The sequence below is a fragment of the Betta splendens genome, chromosome 2 (assembly GCF_900634795.4).
Source record: "Betta splendens chromosome 2, fBetSpl5.4, whole genome shotgun sequence".
Classification (NCBI taxonomy): Eukaryota; Metazoa; Chordata; class Actinopteri; order Anabantiformes; family Osphronemidae; genus Betta; species Betta splendens.
In genome coordinates this window covers 26,475,439-26,493,279 of record NC_040882.2, presented here as the reverse complement: position 1 = coordinate 26,493,279, position 17,841 = coordinate 26,475,439, and the positions used below count along the sequence as shown (strand labels likewise).

At 48.0% G+C, this 17,841-nt stretch overlaps 2 protein-coding genes across 7 annotated transcripts in view; one reads left to right on the top strand and one right to left on the bottom strand.

Moving 5' to 3' along the window:
• Positions 1-1,771, bottom strand: part of LOC114868450 (uncharacterized) — a 14,086-nt gene extending 12,315 nt beyond the window's left edge. Inside the window, exons 1-5 of one of the 4 annotated variants that reach the window (XM_029172061.3) lie at positions 1,465-1,771; positions 893-964; positions 466-666; positions 160-214; positions 26-57 (exon numbers count right to left, since the gene is read on the bottom strand). In XM_029172061.3, the coding sequence (XP_029027894.2) occupies positions 26-57; positions 160-214; positions 466-484 (106 nt within the window). In that variant the 5' untranslated portion in view covers positions 485-666; positions 893-964; positions 1,465-1,771. Of the gene's footprint in view, positions 1-25; positions 58-159; positions 215-465; positions 1,173-1,464 lie in introns of those variants that run through there. The other 3 variants (XM_029172054.3, XM_055513665.1, XM_055513669.1) reach the window with 3 other exon arrangements.
• Positions 1,174-17,841, top strand: LOC114867928 (NACHT, LRR and PYD domains-containing protein 12-like). 3 transcript variants are annotated; one of them, XM_055513370.1, is made up of 9 exons: positions 1,174-1,452; positions 11,631-11,695; positions 12,335-12,439; positions 12,779-12,942; positions 13,066-14,854; positions 14,931-15,104; positions 15,193-15,366; positions 15,535-15,581; positions 15,732-17,841. In XM_055513370.1, the coding sequence occupies exons 2-9, from the start codon at positions 11,634-11,636 to the stop codon at positions 16,223-16,225; spliced, it is 3,009 nt and encodes a 1,002-aa protein (XP_055369345.1). In that variant the 5' UTR covers positions 1,174-1,452; positions 11,631-11,633; the 3' UTR covers positions 16,226-17,841. The 3 variants fall into 3 exon arrangements, with proteins under 3 accessions (XP_055369345.1, XP_029026943.1, XP_055369346.1); XM_029171110.3 differs by having other exon boundaries at positions 15,699-17,841; XM_055513371.1 differs by lacking the exons at positions 1,174-1,452; positions 11,631-11,695 and having other exon boundaries at positions 12,783-12,942; positions 15,699-17,841.

Here is a 17,841-nt window from a genome sequence, read left to right as displayed (position 1 = left end):
CGAATGTGAAGGGAAGCAGACTCACCAGAGGACGAGCAGGAGGGACGTCCTGAGCTCCTGTCAACACACAAAGTCACTTTAATGATCATTTCACCAACATCTCTCAGAAAACAAGGCAGAGCTAAAGCTACGATCCGCTTGTGAGACGTTTAAATTCACCTGCTCATCCTGTTGTTTTCCTCAGTGACAGTTGACATTAGACATTTCACGTCACCTGAGAAACACAACCCAGAAAATAAATACGCACAGAGAACTAGTTATCTGAAAGCGTTATGTGTGACTTTGATAATGTTCAGCAATAAATGACCTTTGTCATATAAAAGACAGGAAGCTGTTTGTTGCTTTACACAGCGCGAGTAGTAAAAAGAGCTCAACCTCCGCCACAGAGTCGATAGGTATAAAAGTAGTGCAGACAAAGATGAAGGACTGAGCAGACGCCTTCATTTGACGCTGCAGGAAACTCACCTGCGTCCGACGCCTTCATGCTGGCTGTTTGGCAGTGGGAGCCGCTGGTGGAGCACAGTCATGCAGGTGATCCAGACCAACTGCTCCAGCGACTGAGTTCACATTTGCTGTGTTAAACCCTAATGAATGCATTCTTTCAGGCCACTCCTCGCTGTCACAATCCATCAGTTCTTTCTCTGACGTGTAGGAATTCAGGCTTTACTGTAAAAAGGTCCTGATGTCAAAAAGTTATCAAAACTTCAAATGAGATGTGTTTTTTGTTCTAACACACAAACAATAAAAATGTCCAAGTCTCTAAGTGTGTGCAGCAGGTGTCTCCATGTTTGGTTTCATTCACGTTCACTCACTCATCACACGGTTCTGAGGATTCCGGCTCATTTATTTCCTGCTGTTTATAAGCAGCCTCCGTTCACCTACTGACGATTACCTGGTTGTTCCATTATTCAGAGACGATGTGTCATGTTGTCATCTTAAATGGCTGTATTTTAAATGGATATTCCTGAGAGAGAGAGGCAGAGATGCAGTTACAAAGTGGACTCTGACTGCACCAGAGGTCGGCACCCACCAGAACCAGGCCTGTTCTGACCACTGGGCCAGCTCAACCTAGAACCTACCTACCCTCAACCTAGCCGTCGCTATATTCGAGGTGCGCGATTCGTGCGATAGTTACGGTAACAGTGTTGCGATCACTGAGAAGAGCGGAGACGCTCTCTCTAATGAGTATAGTGAGTATTAATAATAATTTACTCTAGTGAGTATAGTAGTATGAGTATTAATGTCGTAAGGAGACGAAGCAAATTCAACAATCCATGGAATTTACAGTGAATGTGTTTAAAATATATTCACTGATGGGAAATATAAAAAGGGAATTGGCCTCTATTCTAAAACTTACAGCGGCTCATTTGACTGCGGTTGGAAACCCCCGTATTTCCCGACACAACTTCCACTTTTGTGAAGTTGAAACACAGAGGAACAGCTGGCGCCAGTGTAAGTATTTACCCTGGTTCTCCTTCTAACGACCCGCTTTACGCCGTCAGCAACTCTTGCTCTTTGGTTTTTGCGTCATAAAGACGGGACCCGTTGATGATTAGTCATAATAACACAGGGACGGTCGCGTTGTTTCCTTTATGCTCTCACGGACCTTCACCTACGTGTTCAGAACCAGGGAGCGTTTTAACGTCTCCATGTGAATGTAACAACAGCCTCGTCTGCGATAGAAAACAACGAGCTGTTACTGCGTACGAGGAGCCGTTCTATTTCCCCTAGTCGCATCTGCGTCACTATAGTTGAAGTGACCGATTCATACGATGTTTACGGTAACAATGAGCTCATGTCGTTTGGAACTTTAAAAATTATGAAATGATGAAATTTATTGTGTATGCTTGGAAATATTTACAAATGTATGTATTAAAAAGTAAATGTATTACGTATTTAGTTTTTGTCCCTATTACAAAACCTTTGAATAAACGCAGTCCCTCAGCTATTTGTACAGCACGGTTTCTTCGTAGTTACCGTAAGTATTGTATGATTCGCTCACTTCAACTATAGTGACGGGACGTCCGGTTTGAATGCGAAAAAGCGAAACGCGGCTCAAGTGTTGTCATCGTCTACTGTGTGTTTATATATATGTAACCTGCCCTCTCGGTCTCTGTCGTGCGTCGTGCTTGGAACGTCCAGACCCCTCCGGCTGTGTGCGCTGTGTTGTGGTCGTGATTTGTTGAGGGGTGTGGGCAGCACAAGGACACCAGACGCTGAGTATTGAAGCTGCGGCCGGAACCTACGGCTCCGCTTTTATTGTTTCCACAGGAAGCAAGAAAACATCATATCTCTAATCACCAAAACCAGAAATAAGTAAAGAAATTCCTATCAATCATATATAATAATACCACAGGACAGTTATGAAATCTAAATGAAACACAGCCATTGCAAATAATTATATATTAAACACAGAACTGAGGCGAACTGAAGACACTACTACAGCCGCGGCGTGTATATATATATATATATATATATATATATATATATATATATATATATATATATATATATATATATATATATATATATATATATATATATATAAAAAACTCCCTTCTCACCCCACGCGGGTGGTCTCATCCACTTTCCAAGCTCGGGTCCTCTACCAGAGGCCAGGAAGCTTGAGGGTTCTGCGCAGTATCCTTGCTGTTCCTAGGACTGCACTTTTCTGGACTGAGATGTCGGATGTTTTTCCAGGGATCTGTTGTAGCCATTCCTCCAATTTGGGGGTCACTGCCCCCAGTGCTCCAATCACCACAGGCACCACTGTGGCCTTCACCTTCCAAGCCTTCTCCAGTTCTTCTCTGAGCCCTTGGTATTTCTCTAGTTTCTCATGTTCCTTTTTCCTGATGTTGCCATCGCTTGGTATTGCCACATCCACCACTACGGCTTTCCTCTGCTCTTTGTCCACCACCACAATGTCTGGTTGGTTCGCCATTACCATTCTGTCAGTCTGGATCTGGAAGTCCCACAGGATCTTGGCTCGCTCGTTCTCTACCACCTTGGGAGGTGTTTCCCACTTTGACCTTGGGGTTTCCAGTCCATACTCTGCACAGATGTTCCTGTATACTATGCCAGCCACTTGGTTATGGCGTTCCATGTATGCTTTGCCTGCCAGCATCTTACACCCTGCAGTTATGTGCTGGACCGTCTCAGGGGCCTCTTTGCACAGTCTACACCTTGGGTCTTGTCTGGTGTGGTAGATCTGGGCCTCTATGGCTCTGGTGCTCAGGGCCTGCTCCTGTGCGGCCAGGATGAGTGCCTCTGTGCTGTCCTTCAGCCCAGCCCTTTCAAGCCATTGGTAGGATTTGTTGAGATCAGCCACTTCAGTTATGTTCCGGTGGTGCATCCCGTGTAAGGGCTTGTCCTACCATGATGGTCCCTCTTCCAGCATCTCATCCTCTGTTCTCCACTGCCTGAGACATTCACTCAGCACGTCATCTGTCGGGGCCTTCTCCTTAATGTACTTATGGATCTTGGATGTTTCATCCTGGATAGTGGCTCTCACGCTCACTAGTCCTCGGCCTCCTTCCTTGCGGCTAGCGTACAGTCTCAGGGTGCTGGATTTGGGGTGGAACCCTCCATGCATGGTGAGGAGCTTTCGTGTCTTAACATCTGTGGTCTGTATCTCTTCCTTTGGCCACCTTATTATTCCCGCAGGGTATCTGATCACTGGCAGGGCGTAGCTGTTTATTGCCCAGGATTTGTTCTTGCCATTGAGCTGGCTTCTTAGGACTTGCCTTACTCGTTGGAGGTATTTGGCTGTTGCCGCATTCCTTGTTGCCTGTTCATGGTTGCCGTTCGCCTGTGGTATTCCAAGGTACTTGTAACTGTCCTCAATGTCTGCTATTGTTCCTTCTGGGAGTGAGACCCCTTCTGTGGGGATTACCTTGCCTCTCTTTGTCACCATCCTCCCACATTTTTCGAGCCCGAATGACATCACGATGTACGAGCTGTAGATCCTGGTGGTGTGGATCAGCGAGTCGATGTCTCGCTCACTCTTGGCGTACAGCTTGATGTCATCCATGTAGAGGAGGTGACTTATGGTGGCCCCGTTCCGGAGTCGGTATCCATAGCCAGTCTTGTTTATTATTTGGCTGAGGGGGTTCAGACCTATGCAGAACAGCAGTGGGGACAGTGCATCTCCTTGGTATATGCCACATTTGATGGATACTTGGGCAAGTGGCTTCCCATTGGCTTCAAGTGTGGTTTTCCACAACCTCATTGAGTTTGCAATGAAGGCCCTTAGAGTTCTGTTGATGTTGTACAGCTCCAAGCATTCAGTGATCCATGTGTGTGGCATTGAGTCATAGGCTTTCTTGTAGTCGATCCAGGCTGTGCACAGGTTGGTGTGTCGCACTCTGCAGTCTTGGGCAACTGTTCTGTCTACCAGGAGTTGGTGTTTGGCTCCTCTGGTATCCTTACTAATGCCCTTCTGTGCTTCGCTCATGTATTGACCCATGTGCCCACTTATCTTAGCGGCGATGATGCCTGACATGAGCTTCCATGTTGTGGAGAGACAGGTTATTGGCCGGTAGTTGGATGGGACTGCACCCTTTGAGGGATCCTTCATTAACAGGATCGTTCGTCCTTCGGTTAGCCATTCAGGGTGAGTCCCATCCCTTAGCAGCTGGTTCATTTGTGCTGCCAGGCGCTCATGGATTGCAATGAGCTTCTTTAGGCGTGGATCATGTCAGGGCCAGGTGCTGTCCAGTTTTTCATACCTGAGACTCTTTGTTGGATGTCTGCCACTATGATAGTCACTGGGTTCTGTTCAGGGAGGTTGCTGTGGTCTTCCCTCAGATCCACCAGCCACTGTGCATCTCTGTTGTGTGATGCCTCGCTCTCCCATATCCCTTTCCAGTACTGTTCAGTTTCCAGCCTTGGTGGGTCTGCTCCGCTGTTACCCTGCCATTGAGAGTACACTTTCGCCGGTTGTGTTGCGAACAGCCGGTTTATTCGTCTGGCTTCGTTATCTCTGGTGTATCTCTTTAGACGGCTGGCCAAGGCTTGTAGCCTTTGCTTGGCAGTTTCGAGTGCTTCAGGTATGGGCATCTGGCTGTACCTCCTGGGCATCGGTCTTTTCATTGCACCTCTCTGGGCCTCTGTCATTTGGCTCACTTCCCTCCGAGCTGCCTTGATTTTTGCCTCCAACCTTCGTTTCCATGGTGGGTATTGTTTCTCATGGCTCCCATGGTTGCTCTTATAGCCAAGCACTTCTAGTATCACTGATGCTGAAGCGTATATCAGCTCATTGGTTTCTGTGATTGTTGTGGTAGGGATCGCTCTCAATGCTGCATTCACATCTTCCATGAGACTTTCTGATGGTACTTCACTTAGCCGTTGTAGTGGGGTTCGGGGTTGCCTGTTTAATCTCGCCATGATCTTATCTTTCAGGTCAGTCGCTGCCTCGCTCAGCGTATCTGTGCTTATTGGGGCTTCGTACCCAATTTCCGGTTGGGGAGATGGTGAAACCTCCCCTCTGACCTGGCGTCCTGGCTCCCCCTTGCCGTAGCATTTGTGTTGTATCTCTTCAATCTCAAGTTGTGATAGCAGTTGCCGTTTGTGGATGTTGGAACACTGAGCTACTAGTTGCTTCGCAGTCAGTCTTGAATGTGGGTTTCTCCGTTCCCATTCACCACCCATTCTTTGCATGTAACCCCTCTGACTAGGGTTACTTGAGTAGTAGCATTCCAACAGAGCCTTATTCTCGCATCTCAGCCATTTCTTTCTTGTTCCAGTAGCCCACTTCTCGTCAAGGTGCTCTGGTTCCCCAACACCTGACGCAGACCTTGTTAGACCGGGCGACGTCTGAGCCGGTATCTCATGTGGTTCATTGTCTCTCATGATATGAGGTAGGCGGTAGCTTGAAGGGTCTTGCCCAAGGACCCACACTGGATGCTTATTTGCCCTAACGGGGATTCGAACCGGGGACCACCCGTATACAAGTCTTGCGACTTTACCGATTGAGCGGATAGCGGAGATATATATATATAATTATTATATATATATATATATATATATATATATATATATAGCTCAATCGGTAAACTCACAGGACTTGCATGCGGGTGGTTCCCGGTTCGAATCCCCGTTAGGGCGCATAGGCATCCAGTGTGGGTCCTTGGGCAACACCCTTCAAGCTACCGCCTACCTCATATCATGAGAGACAATGAACCACATGAGATACCGGCTCAGACGTCGCCCGGTCTAACAAGGTCTGCGTCAGGTGTTGGGGAACCAGAGCACCTTGACGAGAAGTGGGCTACTGGAACAAGAAAGAAATGGCTGAGATGCGAGAATAAGGCTCTGTTGGAATGCTACTACTCAAGTAACCCTAGTCAGAGGGGTTACATGCAAAGAATGGGCGGTGAATGGGAACGGAGAAACCCACATTCAAGGCTGACGGCGAAGCAACTAGTAGCTCAGTGTTCCAACATCCACAAACGGCAACTGCTATCACAACTTGAGATTGACGAGATACAACACAAAAAAAAATGCTACGGCAAGGGGGAGCCAGGACGCCAGGTCAGAGGGGAGGTTTCACCATCTCCCCAACCGGAAATTGGGTACGAAGCCCCAATAAGCACAGATATGCTGAGCGAGGCAGCGACTGACCTGAAAGATAAGATCATGGCGAGATTGAACAGGCAACCCCGAACCCCACTACAACGGCTAAGTGAAGTACCATCAGAAAGTCTCATGGAAGATGTGAATGCAGCATTGAGAGCGATCCCTACCACAACAATCACAGAAACCAATGAGCTGATATACGCTTCAGCATCAGTGATCCTAGAGGTGCTTGGCTATAAGAAGCCCAGATCTACCACACCAGACAAGACCCAAGGTGTAGACTGTGCAAAGAGGCCCCAGAGACGGTCCAGCACATAACTGGAGGTTTTTTTTTTTTTTTTTTTTTTTTCTCCGGCGCCGGTCGAGCTGGCTGCTGGTCACAACAGCTCCTGTCCTCTTACTTCTATTTATTACTTTCTTCACTTATTTAAGTTTACCTTTCTAGTGTGTTGTTAGTAACATTAGTGTACACAACCTGTACACAGCTTTTTTATAGTTTTTCTAAGTTTGGCGCAGTACAAACGCTGTTTTTAAAGCTACGATGTGCGTCGGGGTCAGAGCGCGCATTGTTTACACCGCGGAGCAGCTGATCGCGCTGCGCAGCGCCGTAGTTCTGCCCAGAGACAGACACGAGATCACCGCTGAGGTGCTGGTGAAGACCCGACGTGGGCGCCGCGCTGGAAAACTGCGACGGGAGAAAACGAGACGCTTCAGGCCCGCTGTCCCCTCCGTCATCATGGGGAACGTGAGATCTCTCCCCAACAAGATCGACGAGCTCGCGGCGCTCACACGGCACCAGCCGGAGTACAGAACCAGCAGCGTCCTGCTGTTCACGGAGACCTGGCTGACGTCACTCATCCCGGACTCGACTGTCGCACTGGACAATTTTCATCTGCTACGTGCGGACAGAACGGAGAACAGCGGTAAGAGGAAGGGAGGGGGTCTGGCTGTGTTTGTGAACATCAGGTGGTGTATGCCACGACATTGCACTGTCAAAATGAAGCTGTGTAACAGAGACATTGAGCTGTTGGCGGTGGGCATGAGGCCATCCTACCTGCCACGGGAGTTCACACACGTTATATTATTTGCTGTGTACGTCCCACCCTCCGCTAACGCTGACACAGCTTCTGAGACCCTGCTCTCAGTCACCAGCAGGCTGCAAACACAGCACCCACAGGCCCTCTTCCTGATCTCTGGGGACTTTAACCATGCACCTCCTTCAGCTGCTCTGCCTACATACACCCAGTATGTGACCTGCCCCACCAGAGACAACAAAACCCTGGACTTATTCTATGCCAACACCAAAGAGGCCTACACTGCACCCTCCCTCCCACCGCTGGGCAGAGCTGACCACAACATCCTGCATCTCCTGCCTGTGTATAAACCTGTTGTACACAGGCAGCCGGTGGTGCCCCGCACAGTGAAGAGGTGGACAGCTGAGAGCGAGGAGGCTCTCAGGGACTGTTTTAACACCACTGTGTGGACGGAGCTCTGCGACCCACATGGGGAGGACATTAACGCAATAACAGACTGTGTAACGGACTACATAAACTTCTGCTGTGAAAACACTGTTCCCACCAGGCGGGTTCGGTGTTTCACTAACAGCAAACCATGGGTCACCCCTGATATTAAAGCTCTGCTAAAGGAGAAGAAGAGAGCATTTAAATCAGGGGACAGGGAGGAGCTGAGGAGGGTGCAGAAGGAGCTGAGGAGGAAAATCCGTGAGGGGAAGTCCAGCTACAGGAGGAAGATGGAGGAGCAGCTGCAGCAGAACAATGTGAGTGAGGTGTGGAGGAGCCTGAAAACCATCTCAGGCTTCAAAGCTCCACACCCACAGGCTGAGGGGGACCTGAGCTGGGTCAACGAGCTGAACTCACACTTTAATAGGTTTGACCAAGCACCCACTCACACCTCCCAGCAGCTGCCTCCGAACCTCTTGTCACCTCATACCACTGGATTACCAGCCCCCACAGCCCTTCACACCTTTACACAAAGCCCTCTACCCTCAGCCCTGACGACTGGTGACTCATCCCAACCACACCCCCTCACTTCACACCACACTGAGTCACTTCCTCAACCCCTCACCTCACACCACACTAAGACACTCCCTCCACCCCTATCCTTCTCCAGCACCCAGGTGAGAAGTGAGCTCAGGAAGATCAAGGCCAGGAAAGCAGCTGGACCAGACGGCATCAGCTCCAGACTCCTTAAGTCCTGTGCAGGCGAACTGTGTGGAGTTATGGAGCATGTCTTCAACCTGAGCCTCAAGCTGAGGGTGGTACCACAGCTCTGGAAGACCTCCTGCGTGGTACCAGTGCCCAAGACACCGCACGCCAAAGACCCCAGCAGCTTCAGACCAGTGGCTCTGACATCACACCTGATGAAGACACTGGAGAGACTGGTCCTGGGTCACCTCCGCTCTGCGGTGGGAACCTACCTGGACCCGCTGCAGTTCGCCTACCGACACGGCATAGGAGTAGACGACGCCGTCATCTTCCTCGCCCGGCAGCACTGTGAGGATCATGTTCTTTGACTTCTCCAGGGCCTTCAACACCATCCAGCCAATGCTTCTGAAACACAAACTGGAGGAGGCTGGTGTGGACCTTCATCTGACGGAGTGGATTATGGACTATCTCACAAACAGGCCTCAGTTTGTGAGAGCCAGGGACTGTGTGTCTGACACTCTGACCTGCAGTGTGGGGGCCCCACAGGGGACTGTACTGGCCCCCTTCCTTTTCACCCTCTACACGTCAGACTTCAGACACAACACGGACAGCTGTGTTCTGCAGAAGTTCTCTGATGACTCTGCGATCGTCGGACTGATCACCGATGATGACGATGCAGAGTACAGAGGACTCACTCAGAACTTTGTGGACTGGTGCCAGCGGAACCACCTCCTGATCAATGTAGGGAAAACGAAGGAGATGGTGGTGGATTTCCGCAGACAGCAGCCTGCTCTCATCCCACCGATGCACATCCAGGGAAGGGACATTGAGAGAGTGGACTCTTACAAGTACCTGGGAGTGCATCTGAACAATAAACTGGACTGGACTCATAACACGGATGCACTGTACAGGAAGGGTCAGAGCAGACTCTACCTGCTGAGGAGACTGCGGTCTTTTGGAGTGAAGGGGCCACTCCTGAAGACCTTCTATGACTCTGTGGTGGCATCAGCCATCCTGTACGGTGTGGTCTGCTGGGGCAGCAGCATCACAGCGAGGGACAGGAAGAGACTGGACAGGATCATCAGAAAGTCCAGCTCTGTCCTGGGCTGCACTCTGGACACGGTGCAGGAGGTGGGTGAGAGAAGGGTCCTGGCTAAACTGACATCCATCATGGACCAGGTCTCTCACCCACTGGAGGACTCACTGTCTGCTCTGGAGAGCAGCTTCAGTAGCAGACTGATCCACCCTCGCTGTGTGAAGGAGAGATATCGTAGATCCTTCCTACCTGCTGCTGTCAGACTGTACAATCAGAACTGTTGACCACATCCCACCACAGTCACTCACCCACTGCATCAGTGGTTTATATAGCAACCTGCTCTGCACAATATTTGTGTAAATCTGTGAACAATCATGTATATTGTTACCGGTACAAATCTTATACCCATTACTGTGCAATAACCCTGCAATGACCTCATACTCACTCTAACTGTACTGTACTGCTTTGTACTGTGCTAACACAAACTGTTCTGTACCTGTATTCTTGCTCATCTGTACTGCTGTTGTGAGAGGTAATTTCCCCACTGCGGGACTATTAAAGGTTTTCTTATTCTTATTCTTATTCTTAAGATGCTGGCAGGGAAAGCATACATGGAACGCCATAACCAAGTGGCTGGCATAGTATACAGGAACATCTGCGCGGAGTATGGACTGGAAACCCCAAGGTCAAAGTGGGAAACACCTCCCAAGGTGGTAGAGAATGAGCGAGCCAAGATCCTGTGGGACTTCCAGATACAGACTGACAGAATGGTAATGGCGAACCAACCAGACATTGTGGTGGTGGATAAAGAGCAGAGGAAAGCTGTAGTGGTGGATGTGGCAATACCAAGCGATGGCAACATCAGGAAAAAGGAACATGAGAAACTAGAGAAATACCAAGGGCTCAGAGAAGAACTGGAGAAGGCTTGGAAGGTGAAGGCCACAGTGGTGCCTGTGGTGATCGGAGCACTAGGGGCTGTGACCCCCAAACTGGAGGAGTGGCTACAACAGATCCCTGGAAAAACATCCGAAATCTCAGTCCAGAAAAGTGCAGTCCTAGGAACAGCAAGGATACTGCGCAGAACCCTCAAGCTCCCTGGTCTCTGGTAGAGGACCCGAGCTTGGAAAGTGGATGAGACCACCCGCGGAGGGTGAGAATAGAGTTTTTTTTTTTTTTTTATATATATATATACGTATACATATATATATATATATATATATATGTACACGTGCAGCAGGTCGTGTAGGTGAAACCTGTGAAAGGCGGGTTCTGTGACAGGTTTTGTTGTTAATCAGCTGGTTATTGCGAACTCTAGAACATGCGGGTGTGGACTGACCTCAACTTGTGAAACTGAAACTACTCTAAGAGAGGCCAATAAAAGGAACTGACTGGTCTAGAATGAAAACCTCCTGTAGCAATTTTATATCTACATGTATCAACCTTTGATAAATGAATCCGTCGCTTTTTAGTAAAATCTTAATATAGTGTTTATTGCAGTCCTACACGCTTTTATGAGTGCTGGTCTTCACCTGTGCTAAACATTGTCAGATGGATTTATTATTACTGGTAAAAGAACAAGTACTGTATGTTTTTGCACATTGTGAATCCAATGTTCTTATAGTTTTTAAAACAATATATGCATAAGAAAATATTATGACAACTTAGAGTCATTGTTTGTTTTGGGGACGGTTAAAGCAAATGTTTCCCAGTTCTGAATCTGTGAATTGTAATATTTTGGGAAAGTCGTTTTTTTTGTATAAAGACTAAAAATCACTACAACAAATAGCGATACTGATTTAACATTCAACACATAGCTAATATTTAAGTAAAAGTGCTTATTTTTCACCCTCTAGAAAATGTCTGAGAAGAAAGGGAATGGATCTGACTCTACAGGGTCTCTCAGCAAACCACCAACCAGGTAATATTTGCTTTACTTTAGAGAAGATATTAAATGTGTGAACAGATGTTCACTGTCAGACAAAGACACAAAGGTAATTTATTTATTTGTTGTACAGATCATGTAGAATTTGAATATAAAATTCAGGTTAATAAACGTTTTATTAATAAAGAAGGGAGATTAAGCCTTTATTAAACTGGAGAGTTACAGCCATCTATTTTCTACCACTTAGTCCTGTGTGTGGGTTTGCCTATCCCAGCTACTGTATCTATGGGCGAAATGTGGGCTACACCCTGGACAGTCCATCCAGTCCATCGCAGGGCAACACACAGACAGACAGACAACCATTCACACACACATCTGTTTTTTGACTGTGGGAGGAAGCCGGAGAACCCGGAGAGAACACAAGCGATCACAGGAGAACACGCAAACTCCACACAGAAAGGCACCCGGGCCGTGGCCGTGACAGTGGCACCTCCATGCCGCCGAAGCTGGAGAGTTGACAGTCATTAAATCTTAGATTACAGAGCGAGTCCACAGCTTTATTCTTTATTCCATATTATGACTAATATGTGAAATCAAATCGCTGGTCTGAAAGTCTTGTGTCCTGTTATATTTCTATTATAATTATAAAATTTAAATATTTCTCCCATACTCTAGGTCAGAAATAGGAGAAGTAGAGTCCACATCTGTCAGCTGCGTCTCCATGAAAAGTGACAGATCCATGTTCGAACCACTCTTCTTTGGAGCAGAGAATCTGAAACGGTAAGAAACAGCTCACTCGCTCACCTTCTACCACTTAGACCAAACTCTGCTCCTCAAATATCCTAATAATCCTAATAATAATGAAAGATTTTGTATGTTAATAAAATAAAAAAGTGAGACACAGTATTTGATGCCCATGAGCTTTATGGTCCTTATGAACAGGACTGATTTTGTGACGAAATCACCAAACATAGTTTGTTGTTCCACCCAAAATTCAAGTTAAACATGATGTTGAGACATAGAAGAAAACATGCTCATTAAACTGGTCTGCAGCAAAGTGGAAGATGCTCAGTGGTCATTAATGGGAATGTGATGATGTTTTTCTCATATTCTGTCCAGACAGTTGACTGGGGAACCATCCAGCTGTGCAGCGAGTGAGAGTGTTATGAAGGATCTGGACCAACTCGGCCTTGGACGTTGTTTAGACAGACAAACATCCCACTCTCCAGTGCGGCACCACCATCAGGGTGGGAAGAAACCAAGACGAACAGACGATGGCTCTGGTGGGTTGACCTCTGTATAAGTATGAGAAATTCTTTTAGATATTTAAAGCATTTAATACAACCTGTATTTAAGCACAGGTAATACTGGGAGTTCTGCAAAAGTCCTGCATTTTGTTATTACAGGTAAGAAACATCTTTTCAGCGCAAAGAAAAACCTCAAAGAAGAGATGCAAAGAAAGTTTGCTTTGGTGTCTGAAGGAAATGTTGACCAAGCGAGTGCTCTCAACAGTATCTACACAAACCTCTACATCACCACAGGGGGGGAACAAGAGCCCGATGTTGGACATGAGCTCACACACGCTAAACGGAAACTAAACAAGCAGCTCTCTTTTGAAACAATAGTTAAACTCAGTGACATCCTCAAACCGTCTCCAGACACACGGGTCAGAACGGCTCTGACCAAGGGCGTCGCAGGCATCGGGAAGTCCTTCGCTGTGCACAAATTCATCCTGGACTGGGCCGAGGAGCGGACGAACCAGGAGCTGGAGTTCATTTTCTGTCTGGCTTTCCGAGAGCTGAATCTGAGTGGAGGAGAGACGAGCCTGCACCTGCTCCTGACTGAGTTCCACCCAGTGCTGAGCGACCTGAAGGATCCACTGAGTTATGTCCAAAGTGAGATGCTGGTGGTTCTGGACGGTCTGGATGAAAGCAGACTTCAGCTGGACTTTAACTCATCGAAGGTGGTGAGATCTGTGGAGGCAGTGGCTCCAATGGGCGACCTGCTGGTCAACCTGATCCAGGGAAACCTTCTGCCCCACGCACACCTGTGGATCACATCCCGTCCAGCAGCATCCGCTCAGATTCCAGCCAAGTTCATCGACGCGGTGACGGAGATCAGAGGGTTCAGCGACGCTCAGAAGGAGGAATATTTCAGAAGACGCTTCCGGCACGACTCCTGCCTTGCTGAAAGGATCATTTCACAGGTTCAGTCATCACCGAGTCTGAGCATCATGTGCCAGATCCCCGTCTTCTGCTGGATTTCTACCGTGTTGTTTGAGGAGGTCTTCACAGGAGCCGACAGAGACACGATCCCTCAGACTCTGACAGAGATGATGGCTCATTTCCTGTTGGCTCAGACCAAACGCAGGAGCAGAAAATACGATGCCCACGCAGAGGAAAACAACCAGAGGCTTCTGGAGAGACACCGAGAATTTCTCCTGAAACTCGGCAAACTTGCGTTTGTTCATCTGCAGGAGAACAAGCTGATATTCTACGAGGGCGACCTGGAGGAATGTGGCCTCGATGTGAAGGAAGTCTCCGTCTACTCTGGCTTCTATAACGCAGTTCTGAGGAAGGAAGACCTGTTTTCCCAGAGGAAGGTTTTCTTCTTTGTGCATCTGACCATTCAGGAGTTCTTTGCTGCTCTCTTTGTCTATGAGTGTCTTATGGAGCAGAACACCCCAGAGCTCTGCAGCTTCCTGGGTCTGAAGGACCCACACTGTGGTCTATCTGTACTTGATCTTCTCAAGAAGATCGTTGCCAAGGTGATGGAGAAGAAGAACGAACACCTGGACTTCTTCCTGCGCTTCCTGCTTGGTCTTATGGTTGAACAGAACCGTAGAGTCCTTCAGGGTCTGTTGACGTCACCAGACCCAAACCAAGACACAGACAAGAAAACCCTGACCTACCTCAAATCTATCAGAAGAAAGACTGTCTCTCCAGACGGCTGCATCAGTCTGTTCCAGGCGATGGTGGAAATGAGAGACCACAAAGTCAAAGACGAGATCCAAGAATACCTGACGCTGACGGATCGTTCAAACACAGACCTGCCCCCGCTGCACTGCTCTGCTCTGGCCTACATGCTGCAGGTGTCAAAGGACCACCTGGAGGTTCTGGACATGAAGAGCTACAACACCTCAGACGAAGGCAGGAGGAGGCTGATCCCAGCGGTGAAGATCAGCAGAAAGGCCATGTAGGTGTAAAGATGTGTCTTCAGAGTTTGTGCAGCTGATGGAGCATAAAAACAAACGGTTTCCCTCCACCACTAGATTAGCAGACTGCAGAGTGACAACAGAGTGGATCCAACACCTGGTCTGTGCTCTCGCGTTTCCTTACTCACGTTTAAGGGATCTGGACCTGAGCAACAACGACCTGAAGGATTCAGATGTTAAGCAGCTCTGTGAAGGACTCTCACTTCAGTGCTGCAGACTTCACACCCTGAGGTAAGAAGCAGCTCCAGGATAGAAGTGTTCTGTCTACCTGTTGGTGTCGGTGCATGACCTGCTGCTGACGTACAAACACTGTCTCCAGGTTGTCAGGTTGTCTGGTCACAGAGAACGGCTGTGAACATCTGGCGCTGGCTCTGAGGTCCAACCCCTCGCATCTGATGGAGCTGGACCTGAGCTACAACCACCTGGGAGCCACAGGAGAGAAGATGCTCGTTGAGCTGTGGAACGACCCACAATACAGACGCAGAGAACTCAAGTAATTACTGTGTCAACTCAAGTCATTGTAGCTCTATGGTTGAAACACGTTTTACAGGTTAGGACACGGTAGCAGAGTCACACTGAATAAGTCACTAAGAGTCACTAGCAGCAGGTAGAGAAAGAGCTTTGTTCCTCTGATAAATATGACATCTGACCCTTGTTTCAGTGTTGAACACGGTGGACGCCATCGCATGAAACCTGGATTCAAGAAATGTGAGTAAAGACTAAAACAAGATAGAGCTCACTGAAACTGGAATAACTAATGAGCCAAAATGAACCTGAAAGTAATCATGATTCTGCTCCTTAATTAAATATTGTTCCTTGGTCCAGATGTTTGTGAGTTGACCTTTGACCCCAACACAGCGCATAAGAACCTGCTTCTGTCAGAGGAGAACCGGCGGGTGAGCTGGGTGCCGGAGCAGCAGCCGCGTCCTCCTCACGCCCACAGATTTGATGAGTGTCAGCAGGTGCTGAGTCAGCAAGGCCTGGACGGACGCTGCTACTTTGAGCTGGACGCGTTGGAGCCCTTCAGCTTCGGGTTAACGTACAGAACCATCGGGAGGAAGGGCGGAGGGGGGGACTGCCAGCTGGGCCACAACTACCAGTCCTGGGCTTTCACCTGCTCCCATGAAGGCTGCTTTGCTCTGCACGGCGAGGGGAAGGTCGGCGTGGCGTCCCACTGCTCGCGGTCCAGTCGGGTGGGAGTGTATCTGGACCGGGCGGCCGGGACTCTGTCCTTCTACAGAGTGTCCTCTGACAGTCACGCTCGCCTCCACACATTCACATCGGCCTTCACTGAGCCCCTGTATCTGGCTGTGGAGCTTCACACTCACTCCAACGTGCTGATCTGCCGCTAACGCAGCTTTTATTAAGGCTGTACATTCACATCTAGATGGACAAACACATGTAGACGCGTGTTACATCCATCCATCCACAACCGCTGAGTCCAATATGTGAGGTCGTGGGGCCGGAGCCTCTCCCAGCTGTCTATGGGTGAGAGGCAGGGTGCACCCTGGACAGGTCACAGGTCACCAGTCCATCACAGGGCAACACATGTACAAACAACCCCACACTCACACCTACGGGCAATTTAGAGTGACCAATCAACCTAACGCACGTCTTTGGACTGTGGGAGGAAGCCGGAGAACCCGGAGAGAACCCACACAAACTTATTGTCAGATCTCCGGAGACGACGGACCCACATGCACAGCACAGACAATCGCGTATGGTACAGTATGGTAGAAAAGGGGTTTATTAAGCAACAGGGGTCAGTTCAGGCAGGGTCATTCATCCATTCAGGTAAGCACGGGATTACGGTCCAGAGGATCGGGCAGTCTCAAGTCCGTGGACAGGAAGGGTTCATTAACGTGCAGGCTCAGATAGCGGTACAGTTCAGGGTGAGACAATCTCGTGGTCAGAATAACAGGCAGAGTTAAGTTCAGTTGACATGGCAGACAAGGAGTAGGCAAGAGTCGTTCACGGTGGTCAAAAACAAGGTTCAGGATCACGAAGCACGACAGGAACAAGGACGCTGGAAAGTGCTGAAATGCACGCAACGATCTGGCTACTGGCTGGTGTGTGAGGTGGGAGCCAAATACTGAGGCTGATGGCTCATTATTGTCAGGTGTGTGTAATGAGGCCCGGAGGTGACATTAAAAGGAGCTGTGGTGTGAGTGTGGCAGGAAGTCCTTCAAAGTAAAACCAGAGACTAGAACCAAACATGACAGGCAGGAAGTCCTTCAAAGTAAAACCGGAAGCAGCCCGAAACTGTGACACTTATACATATACTGTACACAAAATATGTGATACAGTATATCTGCCATTTTACATTTTGTTCTAATCATATTCCAAGATTCATTCATTATATCATTATCCAGCTTCATATCATGTGCAGTAAGTGTTAGTCTATTTTTGACATCCTAATGTGGTCAGTTCTCAACTCTGTGTTGTTATTGTAGATGTTTTGCTGCCGTTTTTATCATTGTCAAATACTGAAAGCTTTTCCAAGTTCTCCCTCGTGAATGTTGGTCACATATTTTATCCTTGTAGAAATAGATTATTATTAATCAATAGCATTAATATATATTAACCAGTATCACAAATGTGTAACACACCACAGTTTGTTTTCCATTGTTTGTGTAGTGTCTTCTGGTGTCCACCATTTCATCATTGTTTTTCACACCGTGAATATGTTTTTCACAGTGCACAAGCATTACTGTTGTTTGTTTTATGCAAAGTTGTTTTTGTTGTTGTTTTTTGCCTTTTCCCCTTTTTTCCTATAGAAGTCTATTATCTGCTCGTCCTCTTGTTTACACATCCAGAAAAGTAAAGTTTTGACTGAAGCCTTAAAAGGCAAAATCCTAGAAGTGATGGTGTCACATCAAGCTGCTGCTGCTTCTATAATATTATTACTGTATGAAGGACATATATGAACATGAACCAACCAATAAACAGAGGCTTTATTATAAACGTA

What these genes read in the sequence shown, in the direction of transcription:
- LOC114867928 (XM_029171110.3), top strand. Translation starts at nt 11,634, where the DNA reads ATGTCTGAGAAGAAAGGGAATGGATCTGACTCTACAGGGTCTCTCAGC. An exon ending in CTCAGCAAACCACCAACCAG is followed by an intron (nt 11,696 to 12,334) that starts GTAATATTTGCT and finishes CCCATACTCTAG; the next exon opens with GTCAGAAATAGGAGAAGTAG. An exon ending in TGCAGACTTCACACCCTGAG is followed by an intron (nt 15,105 to 15,192) that starts GTAAGAAGCAGC and finishes CACTGTCTCCAG; the next exon opens with GTTGTCAGGTTGTCTGGTCA.